General features: G+C 46.7%; 1 protein-coding gene across 1 annotated transcript in view; it reads right to left on the bottom strand.

Annotated features, from left to right (window-relative positions):
• vps8 (VPS8 subunit of CORVET complex) overlaps positions 1-12,114 on the bottom strand; it is a 961,193-nt gene that overhangs the window by 299,668 nt on the left and 649,411 nt on the right. Inside the window, exon 43 of the mRNA XM_070876055.1 lies at positions 7,618-7,786. Within this exon, the coding sequence (XP_070732156.1) occupies positions 7,618-7,786 (169 nt within the window). The remainder of the gene's footprint in view (positions 1-7,617; positions 7,787-12,114) is intronic.

A 12,114-nucleotide genomic window follows, 5' to 3' on the forward strand; every position in this document is an offset into this window, starting at 1 on the left:
GTGGGCTCCCCTTTATACTTGGTTACCTGCGGTGTGCAGGTGACCTCTAGGTCTTCACCAGTTGCACCCTCTGGTGGTACAGACATGTTGTATACAGTGTAAAGATACATTGTGGTCTTATGTAACTGTATATTGAGTGTACAGGGTGTATACATACATAACAGTTTCAGGTTCTGGAGTTTCACTGCAAGTATTCTCATCAGTCATTCGCCTGGAAAACATCAGCATGTTCTTTCTGACTAACATGCACTTCAAGGCAAACTGTGGTTTATGAAATCTGTCCCTTAGTAAGGCTGTACCTAAGAGCAAAGTGCTGCTATAAGAAAGAGGCCTTGATGCATTAGGCAAATGAATTACTTTCATAAGGTGTAGCCATATCACACAACTAGCATATGATAATCTCGCACAAACCACAGTTAAAAAAAAATTCAGTTGTATTGAATTTAGATGATAAAAGACTGTTTCATGTTCTGCACTTAGAAGTTTCTGAGATGGTTTACACTGTTCCCATCTCTCCAAGTTTATATGTGACATTGTGTTATGATATAGTCTTAAATTTTCTGACATACACCAAGCAGCCAAATCCAAAGCACTATGACTATTCACCTCTTCCAGCTCAAAGCGAAGGCTCATGACAGCAGTATGTTGCATCTTAGCTGCTTAGGGAAGAGAGATGAAAGCTAATCTGAGTTTCAGAAGAGTGGAGTTGTTGGAGATTAACATCAACAACTTGTATTTATATAGCGCTTTTACCATAGTGAAACGTCCCAAGGCATTTCACAGGAGTATTATGAGATAAAACAATGTGGCACCAAGCCGCATAAGTAAAAATTAGCAGCTTGGTCAAAGAGGTAGGTTTTAAGGAGTGTCTTGAAGGAGGAAAGAGAGATAGAGAGGTGGAAATATTTAGGCAAGGAGTTCCAGAGCTTGTGGCCGAGGCAACAAAAGGCACGGCCACCAATGGTTGAGCGATTATAATCAGGGATTCTCAAGAGAGCAGAATTCGAGGAGCGCAGATATCTCGGGGGGGGTTGTGAGGCTGGAGGAGATTACAGAGATAGGGAGGGACGAGACCATGGAGGGATTTGAAAATAAGGATAAGAATTTTGAAATTGAGGCGTTGCTTAACTGCATGTCGGCGATCACAGTGGTGATGGGTGAGCGGGACTTGATGGGCGTTAAGACACGGGCAGCCGAGTTTTGGATCACCTCTAGTTTACGTAGGGTAGAATGTGGGAAGTCAGCCAGGAGTGCATTGGAATAATCAAGTCTAGAGGTAACACATGCATGAATGAGGGTTTCAACAGTGGATGAGCTGAGGCAAGGGCGGAGACGGGCGATGTTACGGAGGTGGAAATAGGCAGTCCTAGTTATGCTAATTTGGTGGCCGAAATCTAATTTCAGGGTCAAATATGACACCAAGGTTGCGAACAGCCTGGTTCAGCATTAGACAGAAGTTGGGAAGAGAGATGGAGTCAGTGGCTAGGGAACGGAGTGTGCGGCAGGGATCGAAAACAGTGGCTTCGGTCTTCCCAATATTCAATTGGAGAAAATTTCTGCTCATCCAGAACTGGATGTCAGGCAAGCAGTCTGACAATTTAGAGACTGTGGAGAGGTCGATAGAAGTGGTATTGAGATAGAGCTGGGTGCCTGGGTAGAGCTGTGGAAACTGATGCTGTGTTTTCGGATAATGTCGCCAAGGGGAAACATGTAGATGAGAAATAGGAGGGGGCCAAGGATAGATCAATTAAGATTGAGAAATGCAAAATAATCAGTTATATTGCTTTCATTTTTAGTTCTGTAGCTAAAATCTTAACATTTAAAAACCTGAACATAGCTGACAGGCAATATCTGTCGAATGCCAACAACCTGTTTGGCTGTAACTGTGGTCACAGAAAAAAGTCTCGGCTGGTTCTAATCTTCTCATGGATACATCTATAAGTTTACTCTTTTCTGTATAAGTAGATAAGGTAGTTTATGTTATTGTCCTGAGATCGTGCTGTAGAACTTTTTTGAATCTTTGGTATGTTAAGCTAACGATATCTAAAGTAAAACCCAAAGTGAAAGTGATGGAGGAGGTGATGTAATGTGAGGTAGGGGTGGGGGGAGATGAAGGGAGACATCTGGAGGGTTGAGCTCAATTAGCTGTAATGTGTTCTATCACGACCGCATCTCATGTAATCTCGATGTTGGCTGTGAATATGTTGGTTCAGTTCACCTTTAATATATGGGCACTAGCCCAGCGATGTGAAGTGGAAAGTCTAGCCCCAAGTGTTTGACTGTGTGTTAAATTCATTCTTGGCATAGATGCAGGACTGCAACTTTTGTTGATAACATTACAAAATTCACTTTCCGAACAGAGCCAAAATCACCGGTTAACTAGATTCTCAAACTCGAGGCTCAGGATGTCTGCCTATCCTTGAACATGCAGGGAAGAACTGGAGTTAATGCAATAGATGGGGCAGGCAAAGGAACTCTTGCAGCAATGAAGTTCACCACAGGAGGAAAGATCTCTTCTTTCAACTTTTACATGTTTTTTGTCTCTCTTTACAGTCATAACACTTCCATCTAACCCTACACCAATACACATTTCCCAGTTGAGAGACAGAGGTAGGTGACCTTACAGATCTCTGCCTCTCTAGGATGTTTGATCTGGCTGCTTGCAAGTGTGCATGAGATTTGTATTTTAGCTACGGGGCACAACGGACATGATTTTTCAGCACGACAGCTGCAGGAAAAATGCAGGGAACAGCACCAGCCCTTATACATGGCCTTCTTCGACCTTACAAAGGCCTTTGACACTGTCAACCGCGAGGGTCTATGGAGCGTCCTCCTCTGTTTCGGATGCCCCCAAATGTTCGCCACCATCCTCCGCCTGCTCCACGACGACATGCAGGCCGTGATCCTTACCAATGGATCCATTACAGACCCAATCCACATCCAGAACTGCGTCATCGCCCCAACCCTCTTCTCAATCTTCCTCACTGCCATGCTCCACCTCACAGTCAACAAGCTCCCCGCTGGAGTGGAACTAAATTACAGAACCAGTGGGAACCTGTTCAACCTTCGTCATCTCCAGGCCAGGTCCAAGACCACCCCAACCTCTGCTGTCAAGCTACAGTACGCGGACGACGCCTGCGTCTGCGCACACACACAGGCCAAACTCCAAATCATAGTCAACGTATTTACTGAGGCATACGAAAGCATGGGCCTGACGCTAAACATCCGGAAGACAAAGGTCCTCCGCCAACCTGTCCCCGCCGCACAGCACTGCCTCCCAGTCATCAAGATCCACGGCGCGGCCCTGGACAACGTGGACCATTTCCCATACCTCGTGAGCTTCTTATCAACAAGAGCAGACATTGACGACGAGATTCAACATCGCCTCCAGTGAACCAGTGCAGCTTTCGGCCACCTGAGCAAAAGAGTGCTTGAATACCAGACCCTCAAATCTGCCACCAAGCTCATGGTCTACAGGGCTGTAGTAAACCCACCCTCCTGTAGTGGCTTAGAGACATAGGCCATTTACAGTAGATGCCTCAAGTCGCTGGAGAAATACCACCAATGATGTCTCCGCAAGATCCTGCAAATCCCCTGGGAGGACAGACGCACCAACATTAGTGTCATGTATGTAGACCATGTATACTAACTGTATAGTCACATAAGGTGTGTCACAAGAGGGCACTGCGGTGGGATACCCGAGGGTCACCTGCACAGGTGTGCAGGGCCCAGTATAAAAGGCTGCCCACCATGCTTGTGCCTCACTCTGGAGTTACAATAAATGGGACTAAGGTCACAACAGCTCAAGTACAATACTAGACCTCATGGAGTCATTCATAAGAGTATTAAAGACATAACAACTGGCGACGAGATCATGAACTTTCACACAAAAATGACTAACGTTGGTGCATTAGAAAAGTTCTCAGAGGGTGAAGATTGGAAAGCCTTTACAGAGTGGCTTGACCAATATTTCGTAACAAACGACCTGGTAGACGATGATCTGGCCACGCTGGCAGATAAGCGCAGAGCTATCCTGTTGACCGGTTGTGAGCCCGCGGACTACGGTCTCATCAGGGACTTGCTTGCATCAGAGAAAACAATGACCAAGTCTTACGAGGAGCTGAAAGTGCTAATTCGGGACCAACTCAAACCGAAGGAGAGTATCCTCACGGCCAGGCATCGATTTTAAACACACCGCCGCCCCGAGGGCCAGAAAATCGCGAAGTATGCTGCCGACCTCAGGAGGCTGGCAGGACCGTGTGAATTCGGCGCATCCCTTGCCGATGCATTGTGGGACATCTTCGTAATTGGCATTGGTCATGAGGCCCTTCTTCACAGCCTATTGTCTGCCAAAACCACCGTCACTCTGCAGAAGGCCATCAGCATCAGGCAGGGGTTCATGACCTCAAGCTGCAGCTCCAAGCAGATGATGACTCACTCTCAGGACTCAAACCCGGCAAGTACTGTAAATAGAATGGTGCCTTTCACAGGCAGAACTGTTGAATGTGAATATGCCCAGGGCAGAGCGTACAGGTCCCCGAGTCCCTTATATCAGAGTCCGCTGAGGGGTGCAAACGTAAGATGAGTAGCACCATGCTTGCGTTGCGGAGGTAATCACAGAGCTCATCAGTGTCGGTTCAGAGACTGTGTGTGCAAAGGCTACAGGACAAAGGGCCACCTCCAGCGAATGTGCAAAAGAGCTGTGACTCACCACGTGGAAGAGGAGTCAGCAGATGGCTGTGAATCCAACACGGATTACGAGGAGATGGCTAGAGAGGCAGCTCAGTCCCAGGACGAAGTGTATGGAGTATATACCTGCACCACAGATTGTCCTCCAGTGATAATGGAAATCGAGATAAATGGCATTCAGTCTTCATGGAAGTGGACACAGGGTCGAGTCAGTCAGTAATGAGCCAGGAATCCTTTGAGAGGCTATGGAACGAACAAGCTGAACGACCCAAGCTGGCCCCGGTTCAGGCAAAGTTGCGCACCTACACCAAGGAGCTGATATCAGTTGTTGGTAGTGCGGATGTAAGTGTATCCCATGATGGCACAGTGCACAATTTACCATTGTGGATTGTTTCAGGTGATGGACCAACACTACTTGGAAGAAGATGGATGGGAAAGATTCATTGGAACTGGGAAGACTTCATTCCTCCAGCGATCGACGTCCCCCCTGCTCAGAGGCAGAGCAAGCCCCCACCTTCGGTTGGACCAGGCACCGGAGAGCAGATCCGCGCAGCCCCCGAGGCACAGACCGCTCATCATGACTGTGTGGTGATAATCTAGCCGAGATGACCTGAACGCACCTTCCCGGTTTCAGTGGCAGGACTTCTGCGAGGAAGATTGGATCCGAGGGCGCCTTCCCAGCTTCAGTGGCAGAATCCCTGGGAAAGAAGATCGCGGCAGTCGACATCATGGACAGGGAAAAGATGGCGTCCAAACCACGAGATGCAGCGCTAATGGAGCAACGACACGTGGTTCCACGCAAGGAAGACGATTGGGGTAAAAGTAGTAAGGCCATTTTAAAAGAGGCCAGCAACCCGCCATTTTTGAATGAACTGCTTGAAATTGGTAACCAATGTAAAAGTCCAGCTGTAACGAGCAAAATGTTGTTGAGCGATGTCGGGTGCAAATTGCAATCAGCCAATGTAGCGGGTGAACACCTAACCCAATGCTGTAGCCTGCGACCCCGGGACCAGAACGATGTATCATAAAGTGTCCCCACAGCTGACAGAAGTAGACAAGCCGCAGAGTAAACGATCCCCGGAGAGCAGAGGCACCGGTAGCGATACCCTGCCTCAGATCGGTTTAACATTGCAGGCACCCGATGGCATGAACCGCCACGGGCCAGAAACAGAAAACTGCATCTATGCTCGCAGTCGGCTACCATCGCCCACCACCCGGGTGAAAAAGGCGCAGCCCACAATCCCACTCGCCACCACGGCAATACCCAAGAGCGAAGGGTCACCTGCATCGGCTCCTCCGAACGGGGCCTGGACCAGCCAGGATCCCAAACTAGAGAGTGCTCACAACGGTGCCCTCAAGGAAAGCGAGTCAGCAGTCCCCTGCGAACTGCTAGTCAAGACGAGGCAGCCCCACCATCGCTTAGACGAAACGCTCACTCGCTTAGATCGCTTCCCAGGGAGCAGCAGCGACATTGTGCAAACAAAAAGGACTGGGAGGTCACAGACACATCAGCTGCCTTTGGACCTGCCCGACACTAAGAGTAACTGCAAGAGCCCTGAGCTCCGGCAACTCGAGCAAAATGAGCTCACCTTACCCACAGACCCACTAGCATGGGGCGCTGCGCCGCCACCAGACGACCCGGGTCTCATCCGGCCGTGCTGGAGCTAGACTGTCCTTGTGTACCTGTACTGATATACCTGTACTGATCATGTAAATGTACCACACAAAAAGAAACACGACTGTAATCCATCCAACAAATGTACCAAGATGTAAATGTAAAACTTGAATGCAACTTGCATGTAACGGGCCATTAGTATGATCTGTGTGTGTGTGTGTGTGTGTGTGTGTGTGTGTGGGTGGGGGGGTGGAGAATGGAGAAGTCATGGACTCACTATCAGAAACCACGGGGACCTCCACTGGAAACAAATCTCATGACCAACCCACCCAAGTTAGAAGCGATCCTCCAATGGTCAACCAGGAAGCGCAAAGCCCAGGTCACCGTCAATGTACGAGTCAATTTGCATTAAAGACTTGGGGGGAAGTGATGTTGTGTAGACCATGAATACTAACTGTATAGTCACATAAGGTGTGCCACCAGAGAGCACTGCGGTGGGAGACCTGAGGGTCACCTGCATAGGTGTGCAGGGCCCAGTATAAAAGGCTGCCCACCATGCTTGTGCCTCACTCTGGAGTTACAATAAATGGGACTAAGGTCACAACAGCTCAAATACAGTACCACACCTCGTGGAGTCATTCATAAGAGTATAAAAGACATAACAGTTAGCGTCCTCGACCAGGCCAACATCCCCAGCATTGAAGCACTGACCACACCTGATCAGCTCCGCTGGGCAGGCCACATGGTTCGCATGCCAGACACGAGACTCCCAAAGCAAGCGCTCTACTTGGAACTCCTTCACGGCAAACGAGCCAAAGGTGGGCAGAGGAAACATTACAAGGACACCCTCAAAGTCTTCCTGATAAAGTGCAACATCCCCACTGACACCTGGGAGTCTCTGGCCAAAGACCGCCCTAAGTGGAGGAAGTGGCTATAACCCTAAATGCAGTGGTGTAAAGAAAGTGTATGTGTGTGAAAGATATATAAAAACATAAATTAATTGTTCAGAACATGAAGAATAGTATTAGGAACTAATATGCCCAAGCCTTATTCATAGGTTCAAATGGACATAGCAAGAGAATTTCAGATCCCTACCATTCCACTTTACTGAAGTAACAACCTGCAAATAAATAAAATGCATCTTCAGTAAAGAATGTGCATGGCATGGCGCTGCTAATGATAAAGAAAAGAGTAAAATACTGTCAAAAAACAGATTCCATTCACTGGCGATGGAAGCAACAGTACATCATATGGGACACGGTTGCTGGTGGGGTTAGTATCTAAGGAACATTGCTTGTTCTGTAGCACCTTACCTGTGCCAGGGAAGTGTTTCTGCCCTTGTTGACTTCTGATCCCAAATCTCTGTGTCTTCCTCCTTTATTACTAGAGTTGCACTTGTAGCAGGTCCATCTTGTCTGTCCTTCGGTTTGAACCCCACAGTCTTTACTCTGGAGACACTGTGAGTGGTAAATATGGCCACAACTGAAAGTGCAAGAAACATAGATTAATAGGGCTCCTTATCACTGGCTGGTGGCCAGCTCAGAGACAATTGTTTGTGAAACACAGAGGCCCTCATTTTAAACTCCTGCGCCCAAGAATAGGGTGTATGGGGATTAAAGTATTGGTACCGTGTCACTCAACAGATCCATGCTTTGCCCAAGGCCCATGTATTTTAACTATGTTCCAAGCTATGTATGGGTGGGGTCCTCGCCCCAGGCAAAGGAGGTTTTCATTTAAGATTCGAAAGTCGTCAATCAGACCCCAATGCTACTTTCACTTTGTGTCGTGAGGTTGACACCTGGTGCTGCCCTCATCAAGTAAACCTGGCAAGTTCATTTCAAAGTTTCAACTTTCTTTGTGGGCAGAGGAATAGGAGGGGCAGGCCGAAATTACCCAATTCCCCGTTTGGGGTGGATAGTTTGAATTAAGTGATGATTCTCCGCCCGAGTCGACGGGGCGGGAACATGGGGCACGGAGGAAATTTCGGATGGGCCTTACCGTCCCATTACCGCTGGGCCTTAAAGAGGGGGGCAATTTTGGCCCTGGAGTATTTATTTATTCTTGAGATGTGGACGACACCATAAAAGGAGAATTTTATTGCCCATCCCTGGCTGTTCTGAGGGTATTGAGTCAACCACATAGAAACATAGAAAATAGGTGCAAGAGCAGGCCATTCGGCCCTTCGAGCCTGCACCGCCATTCAATATGATCATTCAACTTCAGTACCACACTCCCGCCTTCTCTCCATACCCCCTGATCCCCTTAGCCGTAAGGGCCACATCTAACTCCCTTTTAATATGTCCAACGAACTGGACTCAACAACTTTCTGGGACAGAGAATTCCACAGGTTCACAACTCTCTGGGTGAAAAAGTTTATCCTCATCTCGGTCCTATATGGCTTACCCCTTATCTTTAGACTGTGTCCCCGGGTTCTGGACTTCCCCAACATCGGGAACATTCTTCCTGCATCTAACCTGTCCAGTCCCGTCAGAATGTTATGTTTCTATGAGATCCCTTCTCATTCTTCTAAATTCAAGTGCGTATAAGCCTAAACATTCCAGTCTTTCCTCATATGTCAGTCCTGCCATTCCGGGAATCAGTCTGGTGAACCTTCGCTGCACTCCCTCAATAGCAAGCACGTCCTTCCTCAGATTAGGAGACCAAAACTGCACACAATACTCAAGGTGTGGTCTCACCAAGACACTGTACAACTGCAGCAAGACCTCCTTGCTCCTATACAAAAATCCCCTCGCTATGAAGGCCAACATGCCATTTGCTTTCTTTACTGCGTGCTGTACCTGCATGCCAACCTTCAATGACTGATGTACCATGACACCCAGGTCTTGTTTCACCTCCCCTTTTCCTAATCTGCCACCATTCAGATAATATTCTGTCTTCACGTTTTTGCCACCAAAGTGGATAACCTCACATTTATCCACATTATACTTCATCTGCCATGCATTTGCCTATTGACCTAACCTGTCCAAGTCCCCCTGCAGCCTCTCAGCATCCTCCTCGCAGCTCGCACTGCCACCCAGCTTAGTGTCATCTGCAAACTTGGAGATATTACATTCAATTCCTTCGTCTAAATCATTAATGTATATTGTAAATAGCTGGGGTCCCAGCACTGAACCCTGCGGCACCCCACTAGTCACTACCTGCCATTATGAAAAGGACCCGTTTTATTCCCACTCTTTGCTTCCTGTCTGCCAACCAGTTTTCTATCCACGTCAATACATTACCCCCAATACTACATATCTTAATTTTGCACACTAATCTCTTGTGTGGGACCTTGTCAAAAGCCTTTTGAAAGTCCAAATACACCACATCTACTGGTTCTCCTTTATCCACTCTACTAGTTACATCCTCAAAAAAATCTAGAAGATTTGTCAAGCATGATTTCCCTTTCATAAATCCATGCTGACTTGGACCGATCCTGTCACTGCTTTCCAAATGCGCTGCTATTACATCTTTAATAATTGACTCCAGCATTTTCCCCACCACCGATGTTTTCTCTCTCCCTCCTTTTTTAAAACGTGGGGTTATATTAGCTACCCTCCAGGCCATAGGAACTAATCCAGAGTCCATGGAATGTTGGAAAATGACCACCAATGCATCCACTATTTCTAGGGCCACTTCCTTAAGTACTCTGGGATGCAGACTATCAGGCCCTGGGGATTTATCGGCCTTCAGTCAAATCAATTTCCCTAACACCATTTCTTGACTAATAAGGATTTCCCTCAGTTCTTGCGAGACCCTCGGTCCCCTAGTATTTTCGGGAGGTTATTCGTGTCTTCCTTAGTGAAAACAGAACCAAAGTATTTGTTCAATTGGTCTGCCATTTCCTTGTTCCCCATTATGAATTCACCTGATTCTGACTACATTGGTCTTCACTAATCTTTTTCTCTTCACATATCTATAAAAGCTTTTGTAGTCAGTTTTTAGGTTCCCTGCAAGCTTACTCTCATACACTCTTTTCCCCTCCTAATTAAACCCTTAGTCCTCCTCTGCTGAATTCTAAATTTCTCCCAGTCCTCAGGTTTGCTGCTTTTTCTGGCCAATTTATATGCCTCTTCCTTGGAATTAACACTTTCCCTAATTTCCCTTATTAGCCATGGTTGAGCCACCTTCCCTGTGTTATTTTTACGCCACACGGGAATGTACAATTTTTTTAGTTCATCAATATGATCTTTAAATGTCTGCCATTGCCTATCCACCGTCAACCCTTTAAGTATCATTTGCCAGTCTACCCTAGCCAATTCACGTCTCATATAGCCGAAGTTTCCTTTCTTTAAGTTCAGGACCCTAGTCTCTGAATTAACTGTGTCACTCTCCATCTTAATGAGGAATTGTACCATATTACGGTCACTCTTCCCCAAGGGGCCTCTCACGACCAGATTGCTAATTAATCCTCTCTCGTTACACAAGACCCAGTCTAGCTCTCTAGTTGGTTCCTCGACATATTGGTCTAGAAAACCATCCCTTATACACTCCAGGAATCCTCCTTCGCAGTATTGCTACCAGTTTGGTTAGGCCAATCAATATGTAGATTAAAGTCACCCATGATAACTGCTGTACCCTTATTACATGCGTCCCTAATTTGCTGTTTGATGCCGTTCTACTACTACTACTACTGTTTGGTGGTCTGTACACAACTCCCACTAACATTTTCTGTCCTTTGGTGTTTCGCAACTCTACCCATATAGATTCCACATCATCCATGCTAATGTCCTTCCTTACTATTGCGTTAATCTCCTCTTTAACCAGTAATGCTATCCTACCTTCTTTTCCTTCCAGTCTATCCTTCCTGAATATTGAATACCCCTGGATGTTGAGTTCCCAGCCTTGGTTACCTTGGAGCCATGTCTCCATAATCCCAATTACATCACATCCATTAACAGCTATCTGCGCCGTTAATTCATCTACTTTATTACGAATGCTCCTCGCATTGAGAATCAGAGCCTTCAGGCTTGTTTTTTTAACACTCTTTGTCCTTTTAGAATTATGTTGTAATGTGACCCTTTTTGATTTTTGCCCTTAATTTCTCTGCTCTCCGCTCTTGTTTTTCTCCTTCCTACCTTTTGCTGCTGCCCCCTTTTTACTTCCCTCTGCATTGATTCCCATCCCCCTGCCATTTTAGTTTAAACCCTCCCCAACAGCATTAGCAAACACTCCGCCTCGGACATCGGTTCCGGTCCTGCCCATAATATTGGACTGGAGGCACCTGTAGGCCAGATTGGCTAGAGGTGGCAGGCTCCCTTCCCAGTAGGACATTAATGAACCAGTTAGGTTTCTACAAAACACAGCAGATTTATTATTCATGATGTCTAATGCTACCAGATTTATTGAATTCACAACTTGCTATGATGAGATTTGAACTCCCAATGCCTGGGTTGCTAGTCTAGTACTATAACTACTTGGCGACAGTATTCGCCCAAGCACTATTCTAGGATTGAGCATTTCATCTAGGCTAACACTCAAGTTCAGTGTTAAGCGAATGTTGCATTGTTAGAGGTGACAACCTTTGGATGTGATGTTAAACCAAAGCTGTCTGGTTGTTCAAGTAGACGTGAAAGGTCCCGTGATACTATTTCTGGAAGAACAGGGAGGTCTTCTGGTGTCCTGGCTAACATTCTTCTCTCAACCACCACCACTAAAACCTGGCCATTTGTCTCTCTGCTGTTTCTGGAATGTTTGAAAGTAGGAGAGGACAGCTATGTACTTTTGAGTAACTGGCATTCTCCTTAATAATAGCTAGAAGTGAACCCACTCATCTCATCTTGTTTTGGTCTCACTGGCCTCTCTTCATA

The sequence above is a fragment of the Pristiophorus japonicus genome, chromosome 3, assembly GCF_044704955.1.
Source record: "Pristiophorus japonicus isolate sPriJap1 chromosome 3, sPriJap1.hap1, whole genome shotgun sequence".
NCBI classification, from domain to species: Eukaryota; Metazoa; Chordata; class Chondrichthyes; family Pristiophoridae; genus Pristiophorus; species Pristiophorus japonicus.